The 18,660-nt window shown below is 38.8% G+C and overlaps 1 protein-coding gene across 2 annotated transcripts in view; it reads right to left on the bottom strand.

The window, feature by feature from the left end:
* Nucleotides 1-975, bottom strand: part of TMEM26 (transmembrane protein 26) — a 37,540-nt gene extending 36,565 nt beyond the window's left edge. The window contains exon 1 of one of the 2 annotated variants that reach the window (XM_081073888.1): nt 659-975. In XM_081073888.1, the coding sequence (XP_080930014.1) occupies nt 659-849 (191 nt within the window). In that variant the 5' untranslated portion in view covers nt 850-975. The remainder of the gene's footprint in view (nt 1-658) is intronic. The other variant, XM_081073887.1, reaches the window with a different exon arrangement.
* Nucleotides 976-18,660: the final 17,685 nt, after the last annotated feature.

An 18,660-nucleotide genomic window follows, 5' to 3' on the forward strand; every position in this document is an offset into this window, starting at 1 on the left:
GCTGGTCCCTCCACCAGCGTCGCACCGCAACCTGTCTTTCACGAGTCGGTCTGACCATTAACCAAGCTCCCAAGCGACCAACCCCAGACACCTGAAACTGATGCCACACCAGGGTGCCAGAGGCTGAAAGGAAGCTAAGTAGCTGAAACCACAGACATGTTGCAAGGGGCTTCTCGCCCTTCATCTCAGCCCGATGCACACAAGCTCTTGCTAAAGTCGCTGATGCCCAACGAGGGTCATCCTCATACCTGCATACACGCAGAGGAACCATGCACATCCACACGCCTCCACAGAAAGTAGCGCACATGCTATCTCCCTTGCCCCACGACTCCCCCATTTGGAGCACTTTCTGCAGATCAGGCAAGTGCCTCCCTTCTTTTTCTCATTCTCCCAGTCGGCAAACCTGGGGGCCGGTGACACGTGGCTGTGACTGGAGCCTTCCCAGGGTTGCCCTGGGACCCTGGGGTACTCCGGCATGCCCAAGGGACGCGCAAGCATCTCGAGCTCCTTCGAAGCTCCGGGCAAGGACAAAGGGGGTCCGAATCCTTGTAAAGAGTCAGCAGGCTGCGGGGAGAAGGGGTCTTGGGCTGCCTGTGAGTGCCGTAAAGAACAGGACCCGGGGACTCCTCGCGCCCTCCCTTTCCCAGGGTGCCCTCACCATTTGTAGCCTCTGCCGCGCTTGAACTTGAGGGTGAGCGCAGTCTCCAAAAAGAGCAAGAGGTTGAGCAGCGCGAGCAGCCAGTACCTCGGCTCCTTCGTCACCACGGTCACTCTCCAGACCCCAACCAACGAGTGCAGCACGAATAGCAGCCGGGTGGTCAGGGCATTCAACAGGACCAGGCCCTCCATGGCGGTCCGCGCGCTCTGCCCTCCGCTCCTCACCCGCCACCGGCAGATCCCACCGGGAGCACCCGAGCCCGCCTGTGGGCGGGAACGTGACAGCTCTGAGACCTGCTACTGCTGTGGTCCTTCCTCACCCTCCCACGCCTGTAGAACAGAAGAGAGCGGTTCGCCCCTCCCCCAAACTTCCTGAGAACTCTTCAAAGAGGGGGGAGAAAATCTAAGCCCAGCTTTTCTAGACTGCAGGGCTTTCCCGGAGGTCGGGGCTCACCGCCCCGGCTCCTGGGCGTTCTTCTCCAGGGCTGCCCAGCCCCCTCCTTCCCCGGCAGGCAGTCTCCATCCCTGCCCTCTATCCCCACTCCATGCCCAGGCTTCCACGGGGTTCCATGAACTTCCTCACCCCAAGGGATTGGAAAGAGGAGAGAGGTGAATAGAGGGTCCAGATGCTGCCAGAAAGGGAAGGAGGACCTGTCTGGGGCATCTCCTTGCTTTCCACTGAAGTACTTTAATTCACTCACACCCCTTGCAGGAACAGGCTCTCACAGTGACTAACAGGGGACGGAGGAGGGCCAAAGAATCTGCCGTCCAAGCAGTTTTAGAAATGCAGTGCATGCACACTTTTGAAGCATTGAAACCTAAAACCAAAGGAAATCAGACGTGTTGGGCTTTCTGAGCGCTCCCTGCATCTCCGTTAGCGAAAGGGTAGCCCTGGTGACTTCTATACTTTGGGTACAGTAATTAAAGCAAAGAGATAGTCTTTATTATCATCCCCACCCTCACTCCCCCACCCCCTCCACTTTTTTTTTTTTTTTCTGAAAGCATACAGGGTTGCAAGACATGAAAGCAGACGGGAAATTGACGGGGGGGAGATAAAAGAGAGAGGGAGGAGTTAGATTAGGAGGAGAAATTCATGGAGCGGGAAACTGCACCTTGAGGGCAATGACCAATAAATTAAACTCTGGTCTTTCCAGGATCCAAGGCAAAGAGGAAACTGGAGTCAGGGTGCCCCAAAATACCTCCATGATTTTTGTTCCCTTGTTTGATCTCCTACCACCTGTACCACTATTTACTTAACATTTTCCTTTTGACAAACTCAATTTTTTTCACTGAAAGGAAACTTTATATCACTTATAAATGGAAAATCAGTATAGTAGGCTACAGATGGAAGGTAGTTACAAAAATAAATAAAATGAAGGTACTGAAATTTTGCTAGATATTAATTATTGCTTTTCAAGGCTCTGTGCCTCACTGTCCCTCCTCTTGGGGAGAGAAAGAGAACTACGCATATTGCTACCTCGTAGGAATGCTCTCTTTATCACATTAGTAAATTGAAAGAAAAATTCAGAGGGGATATCTTTCTTGGTTAGGTTTATATTCAACTTAAAATCATACCATACCTTTCTCAGAATTATGTTGAAAACTCTGAATCATATGATTAATGACATCTTAGGTAAAAAAATAAAAATTAAATTAAATTTAAAAATCCAGCTGCTTAGAAGAAGCTCAGTTATTTCTGGTACTGTGAGTAGGGAGAAATTTTTTTTTGTTTCCTGTGGAATATCTTACAGAAACCCAGCAGTGATTTCTTAATAATGCTTTTTTAGATAGAGGAATGTTTGTTCATTTTTGTGTTGTGGACAATATTCATGTTTTGTCTGTATTCAGACGTGATTGCAGAGAGGTCCTCTTTTTTTCTCGATCCATCACACTCACAGAGTAGCCTTCCTAGATCTTCATGTTTTATGAAATTTTGGTGTTCAACGGGAGAATACCGAGGCCTGGTTGGTGGTACCAGACCAGTTGCCTGATATGGGGGCTGCTTTTCTCCTTCTCGGCACCCTACGAGGTCTCTGTAGGAGAAGGGTTAAACCAAAAAAGGAGGGAGGTCTGTCTGACATCTTCCGCACATCTTTGCTGTTCACTGTTTCGAAGGTTTAAATTCAGTATAGATTCTGTTGATTCTGGATCTGAAAAACAAAACTGTCATTAAAGAGAGCTTTAAGGTTATGTCTTTAATTTTCTCGTCAGCCCATTTTAGAAGACTGAAGGTTTTGAGAAATATCTTGGGACCTCCAATCCAATAGCCCAATAGTGCTCCCAAGGGAAATGGAATCTTTTGGAAGTGAAGCACAGCAGATATAATAGGACAGGGCCTTGAGCAACTGGAGCTGGAGGACAGCTGTGGACTCGGGTGGCTCCGGGGACCTCTTGGTTGCAGTTTGTGGACCTTTCACAGCTACTGTCTGACACTCTCAGCTTCCAGCCAACATCTTTCCATAATCTGAGTTCAGTTTCCTGAGAAAATGTATTCAATTGAATCGCTGCGACTCTAGGTTTCAGGTCATGGTGGACCACTGAGTAGGCTTTTGACTGACTTTAGACCAGTCAATGGCAATTCCTATGCAAAGACCAATGTAGTGCTGTTTTCTTCATCCTGTCACATGGGGTTCTGGGCAGGGTGGTTTGAGCAGGGTGGGAAAAAGGGCATGACAAGCACCTTGACTGATACATCCTGTACCATCCAGTCCACAGGTGACATGCACACATCCTATGCCTACAATGCCAGAGATGTCCCTGCCCTAAACATTGTGCATGCCATTATGGGCCCACCTACATAGGGCTTCCAAACAGTGATGCAATCCAAAGTTACATCTGCATCCAGAGGCCACCAAAGCTGAAGGTTGGTCTCAAAAACTATAGCCCCTAGTAAAGTTCATTTCTTAGCTCCATTTTAATCCTATTCAGATATCATTCATATACACATACACACACACACACATATGTGTGTGTGTACGAATGATGTGTATATATGTGTGTGTGTGTGTGTGTGTGTGTGTGTGATATAATTCATGGGAAAAAATGATACACTATCAGAAAATACAATTCTATTCCCCAGAAGGAATTATTCCCAAGTAATACTTCCCATTTAATTTTTTCTGCCACAATTATATTTTTAAAAATACGCTTTGTATTCTTCTGTTTCTTGATTGGCCAGCTTACAAAAAATGTTGCTTCTCAATTTGAAAGTTGGGGAGTCCAATACTCTTATAATACCTTCTTTCTTCCTGACTCTCCCTCTACTACCCAAATTTTGTTAATGATGTGGTATATAGCAACACCATTTTCTTTCCTAGCTCTAATTCAATCTATTGTTTCTTGTCAGTTGATCCTAAATATTGAAAATCAATAAACAATATTTAAGATATATAATTATTATTCAATGTATTTTTCAGATGTATGTTTCCCCGAAATTTTGAAGCATTCATTATTTTCTAGAATCCAGTGTTACTGACAAAATACCTGATGTTCATCCCTTTGTCGTTTCTTTGTGGATAAGTATTTTATTATTATTTTTTTTCAATTGCAGTTGACATACAACATTATGTTAGTTTCAGGTATACAACATAATGATTAGACATTTATATGATTAATGAAGTGATTCCCCCCAATAAGTCCAGTACCCACCTGGCACTATACATAGTTATTATGATATTATTGACTATATTCCCCATACTATAGATAAGTATTTTTTTAATTTTTTAAGATTCTTTGGAATGGTTATCATTTCAATGTGTCTAGATATTGGGCTTTTTAAAATATACTCTACCAGATTTAGTAGTCTTATGTCTTTATTTAGGTGAGTCAAATATTCTGCTATTTCTTTGATAATTTTTTTCTCTATTGTTTCTGTTTGTTCCTTCTGGAATTCCTTGTTTCCTATCTGTGCTTTTTTTTATCTATGTTCTGGTAAAGTGTCTTAATTTTATATTCTAGATGTCTAACTTAACCACCAAATGATTTTATTTCATCATGTAACTATCCTGTTAGTCAACTTATTTTGCAATAAGCCTATCTTATTAATTGAAACTTGGTTTCTCATAGCAATTTCTTCTTGTTTGATGGATGCAATATCTTTTTAAATGTCTTTAAGAATATTATTTATAACGTTTTAATTATTTTGTCTTTCTTGAATTATTTCTGTTTTCACTTGTTGGTTGCTCAGTTTATTCATTTCCTTCCTTCACTTTCAGGATTTTATAATCTGTTGATCCTCATATGACCTAATGATCCTTTGTTGTCCATTCGTATTTGTAAATAAAGGACTGGGCTGGCTATTTGGTACACATGTTCTGAGCTGCTATCTGTCTATTGAATGAAAGAGCTGACTATGGTTCTGATACTTGGACAGGACACACTTGTCAAGTCAGCTTCTGTGTGGGGTGCAATGAGGAGAAGTAGGCAGTGCTGTCAACGTAAGAAGGGTTCCTTTGGGAGCTGATGTTTGTGCCTCTCATTCAGGCCTTGGTAGAGCTGCCTTGATTTCTCTCCTTGACCCCATCCCAAAGATCCAAAACCACACCCAAGGGTGTTCTAATTCTTGTATATCTTTAGGAGGAGTCTCAACCAGCCATCTTTTATTTATTTTTTTCTTTTAGAGGACAGCTCTCAGATTTTTGCTTGAAATTATTGATGACTTTAAGTAAGGAGGCAGGGATGATCTCCAATCATTTCTATTGTTCTAAATGGTATAATGAACAAATGCCTTGAGCAGGACTGCTCTTTGCACTTGCTGATATAACTTCAGCTTCTTGCGGGCTCTCACAGAAAGAACTGTTCACTTCTGCTCTCTTAAGCTGTTTTCTTCTGCTTGGTTTCTCCACTGGCCCAATCTTGCCTGTATTCTATGTTCCTGGAATTCTTTAATCTCCCTGATCCAACCTGTCATGGTCTCTAGCACTGTTTTTGTTTGTTTGTTTGTTTTTGTTTCTGCATCCTTTTTGGTTTTAAAAATCATTTTTGTCATTTCAAAGGTGAACACTGGGTTCCTAGTTCACAAGTTTGAATCAGAAAACTCACAGATTTCTTTACTGTCATGGAACATGTGAATTAAGTAGGAAATGTAACTGCAACCATTTCGCATTATCTGTAATAATGGATGATAAACAGCTTTATTAAGTTAGCAACAATAGTAATAATTACTCTCTTATTAAAAATAACAAAAGTAAATGAGAAAGGTCATTATCACTCTTCAGACACTTCAACAGCTAGCAAGGAAAGAAATCTAAAGTACAGATGAAGCGTCCAGAGACAGGCTCCCTTCTCCAAGTTGCCTTCTTCAAGTCTTGGCTGTACCTCTTCAGTGAAATGACTGTTGGCAAATGACTTAATCTATTTGAGCCTTGATTTCTCAATCATAAAATAAGAATAATGATAGTACCTCCATGTCTATTGTAAGGATTACTATTTCAAAAGTGCTTAGGAAAAATGCCTGAATATAGTAGGCACTCAGTAAATATTTATTGAAAAAAATAAATGAAGATATGAGTTGGGGTTGAATAAACAACACCCCAAAACAGAAATGTATTATTTCCCAGCTAGTGCTGTAGCTGAGTCTTCCTTTTTCTAACGCTGGCTGCTTATAAATGATGGAGTACATAATAAAGCTAGTAAATATCATTGGTATGAGCTCAAGGACTCATGATCCTGTGAAGGGAGATCACAGATCAGTAGCAACACTGCATGATTGGCTGTGGTGATAAGCAAATCTAGAAGCTGATGGTTTTACTGCCCTGAATAGTATGAGGTTCATCTCCTGAGATAGCTGAGTAGTTAAGATTTTGACTTTGGAGTCAGATGATTTGGGTTTGAATCACAGTTCCTATTGTAGATTGAATTTTGTTCCCCCAAAATCCATATGTTAAAGTCCTAACCCCTTGTACCTCAGAATATAACAGGATTTCAAGATAAGGTCTTTAAAGATGTGATTAAAATGCAGCTATTAGTGTAGGTCCTAATCCAGTTTGACTGGCATCCTTATAAAAAGAAGAAATTAGGCTCACAGAGAGATAGACTCCAGGGAAGCACAGGCACAGAGGAAAGGGCATGTGAGGACACAGCGACAAGGTGGCTGTCTGCAAGCCAAGGAGAGAGGTCTAGGGAGAAACGGAACCCGACAACACCCTGATCTTGGACTTTCTGTGACGTGGGACTATGAGAAAATAAGAGTCTGTTGTTTCAGCCATCAAGTCTGTGGTGTTTTGTTATGGCAGCTCTAGCAAACGAAATGCTTCAAGGACATGATCTGTGTAAACTTGGGTGAATTTTTTTATCTCTCTGAGCCTCAGTTTTCTCATCTGTAGAATGAGGATATTAGGATTTAACCCGTAGATTTTGAGGATAAAATGAGACTACCATGATCACAGAGCCTGCCTCATAGTAAGAGTTAAATATGTTAGCTATTATTATTATTGCTACAATTATAATGATCACTATTGTTGTTTTTGTTAGGGTCTCCAGAGGGACAGTTATCAGGCCCCCTATCTATCTGATTGGAAAGTGAACAACATTATTACATACCCAAAATATTGTATCTTTTTGTAGATCATGAGCCGGTTTTACAGCTAAAGAAACCTTCTTTTAAATGATTTTTCAGATCTGGTAAGAAGGCTTGACTATTTAAGAAAGTAAAGTATGACTATGAAACACCAAATAATTACATAGTTGTGTGTTTTTTAAAAAAGAGGTTGTTCCAAATGTGACTTTAAATCATGATGTTTAGTTCCTGCATTAATAGTTTGTTGGTTGTTTCATGGTCACTTGATTGGATGTTTTGATCCATTCTGACTTTGTGCCAACACGCCTAGGCTTATAGCTGTAGCTGAAGATACCATTTATCATTTAGTCATGATCATTCTTAACCACCAAAGCAATAAAACAAATTACACTGGAAAACACTGTGAGACATTGCTCTTCATCAGTGCTTCTTTTAGGTATGATTTAGAACAGGTGGTCAGAGTGCTATGAAGAGATTGATGGGTTGGCAGTCATAACACCTTATTTCCAGTCCCTGCCTCAGGGTCTGCCCTCATAAAATGGAGCTGAGTATGCCAGCCTTGTATACTTCATGGTCCTTAAAATAATCACATGAGGTAATGAATGTGAAAATGTTCTGTAGAAGTACATCAAAGCCAAGGTTAACAATTCAGTGATAAATCATGTTGATAGTATATACATTTGATAGTATGTGATAAGAATGGAACTTTATCCCTGTGATCTTCCTCCCCAAGCTCTATAACCACAGGCGAGCCATAAGAAAAAGATCAGGCAGATATCAGACAAATGAGGAACATTTTGGATAATACCCTACCAGTACTTCTCAAAACTGTCAAAGTCATGAAAAACAAGCAAAGACTGAGAAACTCTCATAGACCAGAAGCAATTAAGGAGACATGAATGCATTACCTTGGATGGGAGGCCAAAACACAAAAAGAACATTAATGCGAAAACTTGTGAAATCCAAATAAGGGCTAGAGTTTGGTTGGAAGCAATATGTCAGTGTTGGTTCTATAGTTTTGACAAAGGGAAAATGGTGATAGGAGATCTTAAAAAGAGGGAAACTGAATTGAGGATATACAAGAACTCCCGGCACTATCTTTGCACATTTTGTGTAAATCTAAAACTATTGTAAAATTTTAAAAAGTTTATTTAAAAAATAAAATTGATGTACAAATATATCACTGTATTTGGTTATTGCATTGATTTGAAAGCAGCTTGTAAATTCAAAACCTCACCTTAGAGATGTCATAGAAAGGAACTTTTATGTGATATTTTGAGAATACTTTTAGAATAGCAGAGTTAGTTATCTTTTTTGCTGTAGTCTGTGAATGGAGTATCAACAAAATGATTTCCCTGCTAAAGGGTCTACAGTGTTTACCCAGTCCGACCTCCTCACTTTGCAAACTGACGTCTCAACTGTGACCTTGGCCAAAATCACAACTTATTTAGTTATTAATAGTGTTAAAAATATGAAACAAAATATATTTTTATTGCACATAAAGTACTAGATACATATGAATATAGGTATGTGTTTGTGTATAATTATGTACATACACACATATATGCAACCTTTCTTTTAAATAGATAAAATGTAAAAGCATAGGACAGTCTCTTCAATGCTAGTCCGGTTGAATTTTTGTCCAGAGTGTTACGGAAGCACATCCAATTCAGTTAAGGTATGCAATTGTTATTTTTGTTTGCTTGCTCTGTGTGTGTGTGTGTGTGTGTGTGTGTGTGTGTGTGTGTGTGTGTGGTTTCTCGGGCTCCTGTGGCTGATTTTCCAGGAAGCACACACTTCTCCTTCTAACAATCTTTGCTTCTCTCTACCACATGCCCAACCCAACTGGGTCACAGAATGAGGAACCAGCTGTCCTCTGCCTACAGCTCTTCCTTCTGCCCCATAGTGTTCGTGGTCCTTAGCACCCGCTCACCCATCTTCCGTTCCATTCAGGGGCATCACATCGCTCTTGTTTATTAACCCTCAGCTAAAGCAAGACTTGTGACCATCCCAGGCAAGCTAATACTTTGCCATTCCATCAAGCCTGCGGGCTTTATTTAAATTTTTCTTTTTTTTACTTTTTTTTTTTTTTTCTATCCCTCCACTTTCCTCCCCTTTGGCAACCATCAGCATTTTATCTATATCTATGGGTCTGCTTCTATTTTGTTTTGTTTATTCTTTTTTTTTCAGATTCTTCATATAAGTTAAATTACATTGTATTAGTCTTTCTCTGTCTTATTCACTTAGCATAACACCCTCTAGTTCCATTCATGTTTTCGCAAATGGCAAGATTTCATTCTATTTTTTTACTGAATAATATTCCTGTGTGTGTATGTATCATCTTTTCCATTCATCTATTGATGGACATCTCTAGGTTTCCTCCATATCTTGGCTATTATTAGTAATGCTGCAATGAACATAGGGGTGCATATATCTTTTCAATTTCGTGTTTTTGTTTTCTTCAGATAAATACCCAGAAATGACATTGCTGGATTGTATGGAAATTCTAATTTTTTTGAGCAATTCCATACTGTTTTCCATAGTGACTGCACTAATTCACAATCCTACCAACAATGTATGAGAGTTCCCTTTCCTCCACATCCTTGCCACCATTTGTTATTTGTTCACTAATTGTTGATAGCCATTGTGACAGGTGTGAGTTGCTGTCCCATTGTGGTTTTAATTTGCATTTACTGAATGATTAGTGATGTTGAGCATCTTTTTATAAGTCTGTTGGCCATTCATGTCCTCTGACCATTTTTTAATTGGATTATTTGTTTTATTGGTGTTAAGTTGTATGAGTTCCTTATACCCCCTTATTGGATGTATCATTTGCAAATATCTTCTCCCATTCAGTAGGTTCCATTTTGTTTTGTTGATGATTCCTTCACTGTACAAAAAACTTTTTAGTTTGATGTAGCCCTATTTGTTTATTATTTTCTTTTGGTGCCCTTATTCAAGGAGATATGTCCAAAAGGATATTGCTAAGAGTGATATAAAAAAGTTTACTGCCTATGTTTTCTTCTAGGAGTTTTATGGTTTGGGTTATTATATGTAAGTCTTTGATCCGTTTTGAGTTTATTCTTGTATATAGTGTTAGAAGGTGGTCCAGTTTCGGTTTTTCGTTTTGTTTTGTTTTGTTTTGTTTTGTTTTTGCATATATCTCTCCAGTTTTCCTAATACCACTTACTAAAGAGATTTTAACTTATTGTATATCTTTGCCTCCTTTGTCATATATTAATTGACCATGTAAGTGAGGATTTGTTTCTTGACTCTCTATTCAATTCCATTGATCTATCTACCTGGTTTTATGCCAGTACCATATTGTTTTTTGTTTTGGTATTGGTTTTTGGTTTTTGGTTTTGTGGACAGAATATTGGGACACTTTATTGACTTTTTTAATGTTTAGGATAAATGATAGACTTAGGGCTATGGATGTCTCTCCAGCCTGGATTCCAAGAGAGCTTTATAAAATGCAGATATTAAAGAATACATGTAGGTTTACAACAACATATTCACCTCCCATTGCAGTTGATAACCTTCTTCCAAATCTAGTACCCACGTGGCATTAGGGCAGCCAAGGATATTATCAGGGTGAAATAATTAGCTATCACTGTGGTCTTTGCCATTGATTCAGAGAATTCAGTTCTTAAAAGTGTCATCATATTCTTATGAACTCCTGGTTTCTTGTGACCTTCTTATAAGAACTGAAACTTTGAGTTTTATTAAGTCTCAATTCCAAGGATATTGTTTGGCTCCTTTCTAATATGTGCTTCTTTAATAGATCAGGTGTATAAGTCCTGATTGTGAACTAGGGGAAGATGATGACAATGGATATTAGAATAATGATAGACAAACATACTGTTTTGATTATTGTAGTTTTGTAATATAATTTGATATCAGGGAGTATCATACCTCCCCCTGTGTTCTTTCTCAAAATTTCTTTGGCTACTTGGGATCTTTGTGATTCCATATACATTTTAGAATTAGTTGTTCTAATTCTGAGAATAATGCAATTGGTATTTTAACAGGGATTGCATTGAATCCAGATATTGCTTTAGGTAGTGAGAATATTTTAACAATATTAATCCTTCCAATCCATGAGCAAGATATGTCCTTTCATTTATTTGTAACTTGTTCAATTTCTTTCTTCAATGTCTTATAGTTTTCAGAGTACAGATCTTTCACCTGCTTAGTTAAATTTATTCCTCTGTATTTTATGCTTTTTGATGCAATTGTACATGGAACTGTTTTTTTAATTTCTCCTAATTTTTTATTATTGTTGTATAGAAATGCAACAAATTTTTGCAGATTGATTCTGTATCCTGCAACTTTATTGAATTCATTTATGAGTCTCAATAGTTTTTTGGTGGAGTCTACAGGGTTTTCTATATATAGTATTATGTCATCTGCAAATAATGTATTTTTTACTTTTGCCTTTCCAATGTGGATTTTTTTTATCTCTTTTTCTTGTATGGTTGCTGTGACTAGAACTTCCAATACTATTTTGAATACGAGTAGAAGTGGTGATAATGGGCATTCTTGTGTTGTTTCTGATCTTAGAAGAAAGGCTTTCAGTTTTTCAGCAATGAGTATATTACTTATAGGTCACTCATTTATAGCCTTTATTATGTTGAGACATGTTCCTTTTATACCCATTTTGTTGAAAATTTTTTATCATAAAAGGATGTTGAATTTTCACAAATACTTTTTCTGTATCTGTTGAGATGGTAATATGGTTTGTATTCTATATGTTGTTAATGTGATATATAACATTGATTTATGGATGACAAACCATTTGCATTCCTGGGGTGAAACCCACTTGGTCACAGTGTATAATCCTTTTTATATATTCTTGAATCTGGTTTACTGACATTTTGTTGGAAATGTTTGCATCTATGTTCATCAAGGATATTGGCTTATAATTTTATTTTCTGTTGTTTTTTTTTTCTTTCTTTCTTTCTTTCTTTCTTTTTTTTTTTTTCTTTTTGGTAACATCTTTGTCTGGTTTGGATATCAGGGTAATGCTGGCTTCCTAGAATGAGTTTTGAAGTGTTCCTTCCTCCTCAATTTTTGAAACAGTTAAAAGATAGGTATGAATTCTTTGAATGTTTGATAGAATTCACCTGTGAAGCATTCTGGTCCTGGACTTTGATTTGTTGGGAGTTTTTTGATGACTGCTTCAATTTCATTGGTCTGTTTAAATTTTGTACTTCTTCCTGGTTCAGTCTTGGAGCGTTATATACTTCTAGAAGTTTATCCATTTCTTCCAGATTGTCAAATTTGTTGGCATATAATTGTTCATAGTGTTCTTTAATGATTCTTTGTGTTTTTGTGGTATCAGTTGTAACTTCTCATTCATGTATTATTTTATTTTGGGGGGGGCTCTCTTTTCTCTTGAGTTTGACTAAAGGTTTGTCAATTTTATTTATCTTTTCAAAGAACTAGCTCTTAGTTTTATAGATCTTTTCTATTTTTAAAATTTCTATTTCACTTATTTCTACTCTACCTTAACTATTTCCTTTCTTCTGTTTACTTTGTGTTTTGTTTGTTCTTCTTTTTCTAGTTTCTTTAGGTGTAGAGTTAGATGGTTTATTTGTGATTTTTATTACTTTGAGTTAAGTTAGAGTTAGGTTAGGTTAGAGTTTCTTATATTAGAGTTAGGCCTGTATAGCTATGACCTTCCCTCTTAGAACTGCTTTTGCTGTGTCTCTTAACTTTGAAAAGCTGTGTTTTAATTTGTTTCAAGTTAGTTTTCATTTCTTGTTTGAGTTCCTCTTTGATCTATTGGTTGCTTAGTAGTATGTTGTTCAGTTTCAACATATTCCTGGGTTTTTCTCTCCAGCTTTCTTCCTATAGTTGATTTCTAGTTTCATGCCATTACGATTAGAAAAAGATGCTTGTTCTGATTTAAATCTTCTTGAATTTATCGAGGCTTACATTGTGGCCTAATATGATCTGTTTTGGAGAATGTTCCTTGTGCACTTGAAAAAAAAAATAAATGCATTCTGCAGTTTTTAGACGAAATGTTTTATAAATGTCTATTAAGTTGATCTGCTCTAATGTGACATTTGAGGCCATTACTTCCTTATTAATTTCCTGTCTGGATCATCATTCCATGGACGTGAGTGGGGTATTAAAATCCCTTCCTATTATTGTAGTACTGTGGATTTCTCCCTTTGTGTCCACTAATAATGCTTAATATATTTAGGTGTCCCTACGTTGGGTGTGGAGATATTTATAATTGTTATATCCTCTTCTTGGGTTGAGCTCTTTATAATTATGAAATATCCTTCTTTGTCTTTTTGTTTATTTGCTTTAAAGTCTGTTTTGTCTGATAATGAGTATTTCTACCCCAGCCTTCTTTTCATTTCTATTTTCATGAAATAACTTTTTCCATCCCTCCATCTTCAGGCCTTATGTGTCTTTTGATTTGAATTGAGTCTATTGTAGGCAGCATATAGATGAGTCATGGTTTTTAATCCATTCAGCCACCCTATGTCTTTTTATGGAGCATTTAATCCATTTATATTTAAAGTAATTATTGATAAATATGTACTTATTACCATTTTGTTAATTGTCTTTGGTTGCTTTTATAGTTCTCTGTTCCTTTCTTCTTCTCTTGATATCTTCCCTTGTGGTTTGTTGGTTTTCTTTGGTGTTTTTCTCCTTTCTCATTGTTCCTTGTATATCTTTTGTAGGGTTTTGGTTTGTGGTTACTGTGAGGTTTATGTGTGTCTTCCTATATCTATAGCAGTCTATTTTAACCTGATAAATGTTTAATTTTCAATATATTCTATAAAGACTGCATTTTTACTCCCCTGTCTATGTTTTATGTTACTGGTGTTATGTCTCAGATCTTCTAGTGTTGTGTATTTCCTAACTATTATAGGAGTTGAATTTAATACTTTTTTTAACCTTCATAGTAGCTTTTGAAATGTCTGATTTACTGTATTTACTAAATATTTGGCTTTACCTGTGTGATTTATCCTTTTCATATAGATATGAATATATATATATATACATATATATTCATTTCAGTTTGTTATATATATAACAAATATATATAACAAACAAATATATATGTGTGTATATAGATATGCATATATATATACATACATATATATACATACATATATATATATATATATATATATATATATATATATATACACGTTTCTGGTTATTGCCTTTCCTTTTCTGCTTAAAGAAGACCTTTTAACATTTCTCCTATAGTTGGTCTAATGGTGATGAACTTCTTTATTTTTTGCTTGTCTGAGAAGCTGTTTATCTCTCCTTCAATTCTGAATGATAGCCTAGCTGGGCACATTATGCTAGGTTGTGGGTTCCTTTCTTTTAGCACTTTAAAGATGTCTCCCCATTCCCTTCAGCCTATAAAATTGCTGCTAAGAAATTAGCTGATAGCCTTGTGTGGTTTCCTTTGTATGTAACTATTTTGTTTTTGCTTCCTTCAAGATTATCCCTTTATCTTTAATTTTTGCCATTTTAGTTACAATGCCTTAGTGTGGGTCTTTTTGGATTCATCATGTTTGGAACTCTCTGCGCTTTCTGGATGTGGATTACTGTTGCCTTTCCCAGGATAGGAAAATTTTCAGCCATTTTTTCTTGAAATAAAGTTTCTGTTTCTTTCTTTCTTCTCCTTCTGGGATCCCTATAATGCAAATGCTTGAGTGCTTGATATTAACCCTGAAGTCCCTTAAACTATCCTCATTTTTTTAAATTATTTTTTCTTTTTGCCTTTCTGATTGATTACTTTCTGCCAGTCATTATTCCAGGTCACTGATCCATTCTTCTGTACTAGCTAATCTGCTATCGCTTCCTTCTAATGTATTTTTCATTTCAGTTATTGTGTTCTTTAGGTCTGCTTGGTTCTTTCATCACTCTTTGTTGAAGATCTCCCTAAGTTTCTCTATTCCACTCTCAAGTCTGGTGAGTTTTCTTATGAACTTTTCTTTGAATTCTTTACTTATCTTTGTTTCCTTAGGTTTCCCCCTACCCTCTGGGGATTTCTCTAGTTCCTTCATTAGAGATATATCCTTCTGTCTTTTTATTTTGTTTGATTTTCTATGTTTATTTATATGCCTTAGACAAAATAGCAGGTCTCGCTCAGTCTTGTAAAAGTGGCCTTATATAGATGTGACCTCTGTGTACTCTGTGTGTGCCAGGTGGTTTTGATGGGCTGGTAGGAGCTGAGTGGGTGCCTAAGGCATCCAGGCCACTGGGCTACCAAGCTGGAGAGGTTCCGAGTGGAGAGGCCAGGTGTGTGTAGTAATGCTCTGTCGACCCTGCTTGCTCCCTTTGTTCAGGACCAAAATGGGCTCAGGCAGTGAGTCCAGGAATGCACCGTAGCAACCTTGCAGGTAGGCCAGAGCACCTAGATAGAGACCCTGCTCACTCTATGGAGGTGGGGGGCGGGGGTTCACAGTGGTGCTCACCAGCCCCAGCAACCCTGTAGAACCCCCCCAGTCCCCAAGCACCTTCGCTCCCTAGCCTTCTCTATACCATCTCTTGTTTGTTGTACAGAAAATGATCCCATGTAGAAGCGACCTCTGTGTAGGCTTCGGGAAGCTGGTTGAAGCTGAGTAGAAGCTTATGTCACCTAGCGCACTGGCCTTTGGGTTTGGAGTGGCTTGCAAGGAGGCCAGGTGCTTATGGTAAAGCCCTGTTGTTCTTGCTGACTACCTTTGCTCTGAGGCAAAAGGCTCTGGGCAGTGTAGCTGAGCACGTGCCATAGTGATCTCACAGGTAGGCCAAAGCCCCAGAATAGAGTTCCTGCCACCCTGTCAAAGCAGAGGAGGATGTAAACAATAGCACTCACTGGCTCCTCTGGCCTGGAGAGTTCCCGCAGCTCCCGAGGGCTCCCGTGGCTTCCCAGCCTTCTCTATTTGGCCTCTTTCTCTTGTTTGTTGGTCAGAACCTATTCATTCAGACCTCAGTTGCTTTGTAGGGATGATTGCTATCTATATATTTGTATATTTGGGTTTGCTCATGGGAGGGGATGAGTTCAACATCTTCTTATGCTGCCGCCATCTTGGGCCTCTCTCAAGGTTGGAAGTTGGGTAAGAAAAACAAAGAAGTAAAACTGTATCCCTTTTAGGTGACAGGCCTGCACTAGGCATTGAGGATTTAAATGTGAGTAGGATCTGCTTCTTGACCTGGAGGACCTCACAGCATAGTCTAGGAAGCAAAAACCTAAAAAGCTTTACACTACAGCATTGTAAGCATAAGGATACGTGCGTATGTGGTGAGAAAGCTCTGAGGAGAATCACATGACCCAACTATGGGGCCAGATTTAAAGAATGCTGCCTTAAGATGAGTGAGAAGTTAGCCAAATAGAAAAGAAAGGGGAAAGGGATTCCAGGCAGGAGAAGGGACTTTTGTCCTCTGAGATTGCAAGGAAGGAGGGAAGTGTGTGAGTGTACATAAGACAAGGGCTAAAGGGAGACAGGTAGTCAACAGAAATCAAACCTGAGGACCTCAGTGATCACAGAGATGGAGAATATGAGGCCATGTTCTGACAATGAGAGGTGGGTGTTTTGTGGGGAATTTGAGGAGCGTGGTGAAGATTTGGGCCTACAGCTGAAGGAAAAGAGATTGGAATCTAAGCAAAAGTAAATAAGGTGTTAATGAACAATTCAGAGCTAGTATAAGCACAACATATAGGAATATGAGGTCGGATAATTTACTTTGTAAACTCATCCTAGAAAAAGTACTGCATACCTCATTGCTGAATATCACTACGGTCACCTTTGAAGTACTCACCTTGGGAAGCTATGCACCAATGCCAGCACCTAGTCCACCCTTCAAAGCAGTTTTGGAACTCTTGTTCTGGAATGGCCATCAGAGCTGTCATCATATTACCCTTGATGTCCTGAATGTCATCAAAACGTCTTCCTTTCAATATTCCCTTTATCCTCAGGTAAAGAAAGAAGTCATTGGGGGGCAGATCAGATGAGTAGGGAGGGTGTTCCAATACAGTGAATTGTTTACTGGCTAAAAACCCCCTCACACAGTGCCATGTGAGCGGTGCATTGTCGTGATGCAAGAGCCATAAATTGTTGGCGAAAAGTTCAGGTCATCTAACTTTTTCACGCAGCCTTTTCAGCACTTCCAAATAGTAAACTTGGTTAACTGTTTGCCCATTTGGTACAAATTCATAATGAATAATCCCCTCTGATATCAAAAAAGGTTAGCAACATCATTGCAACAATTTTGCAAACTTAATTTTCAGGCCTCTTACACAGCCTTCAACTGTCTAAGTGTGGGGAAAGTATAGAGAAAGTGAACTGTAACATTCGTCTTGGGTTCAGTTTTCCCAGGCAGGGTCAGAAGACTATGGATACTTAAGGGAACCATGGATAGCTGATAACAGTTCAGATATGACATGTAGGGCAAAAACGGAAATGGAAGATGTCGACAGACTGGAAGAAAATAAAGACAGTACAGAATGTGACGTTTCTATCAGGATAATGGAAACTAAAAATGTCTTAAAACTAAATTTGGTAGAAAAACAGACTGATCCATGTGTCAAGCTTGTGAGTAAATAAAAGGAGATGCCTGAAGGGGTAAGAAAAGCAGAGGACATTAAACCCAAGTGACAATGACTTTAATGGAGGATGACATTTACAAGAGAGTGGAAGCTCAGTGATGTGCCAGGAGAATGCAGCCTGGAGACTTGGGGTTGCTGGGATGCAGAATTGCAAAGCACTAAGGGATGAAAACGCACCAAGGAAAGGAGATGTGTGGACGGATTGCAGAACTGGGAGGAAGGTTAGGATAGATTCCTTCTAGCACGTAGTATGGCTGGGAAAGAAGCAGCTCACAGTGCAGGCATGGACTTTGGTATCAGACCAACCTAACTACAGGCAAGTGCATTACTCTCTCTAAACCTCTCTTTCCTCATTCATAAGAATACTGCTCTAACAGGCTGTGGTGGCATTAAAGAAGGTACTGTGCCTATACCGTCGTAAGTTGTACATAATAAATGAGAGTCAGTGTTTGTTTTTTCTTTTCCTCAACTTTGCCTGTGGCTGAAAATCCTAAGTGGTCTGGCCTGTCTATGCAAGGCCTGCACACAGTGGACAGAGAGCTGGTGCTGCAGAGAGCTGGACTCCAGTTTGAAAACCAGTAGCAAGAGTTTAATATTGACGTCAACTTTGAGGTACAAAAAATGATGGGGGTCAACATCCCAAATCACTCCTACAGATAAATGTCGTAAAAAACAATTCCCTTTTTGGTTCTGATTACTCCCCAAAAGGCTAATCTACTGTCCGTAGGTATGGAGAAGGGATGTACATAGCAGAAAATAAGGACACAGGAAAGAAGTTGAGCTGCGTAAGAGGAAGGAAGAAAGAGATGAAGAAAATCAGTATAGAGGCAGCATTGTCAAAGGAATGCAATTGAATTCGACGGCGCTCTGCTTAGGTAGGTTGTGTTTATGAGGAAAGGGCCATTCATGAGATCCA

The sequence above is a fragment of the Rhinolophus hipposideros genome (genome assembly GCF_964194185.1).
Source record: "Rhinolophus hipposideros genome assembly, chromosome: 15".
NCBI lineage: Eukaryota > Metazoa > Chordata > Mammalia > Chiroptera > Rhinolophidae > Rhinolophus > Rhinolophus hipposideros.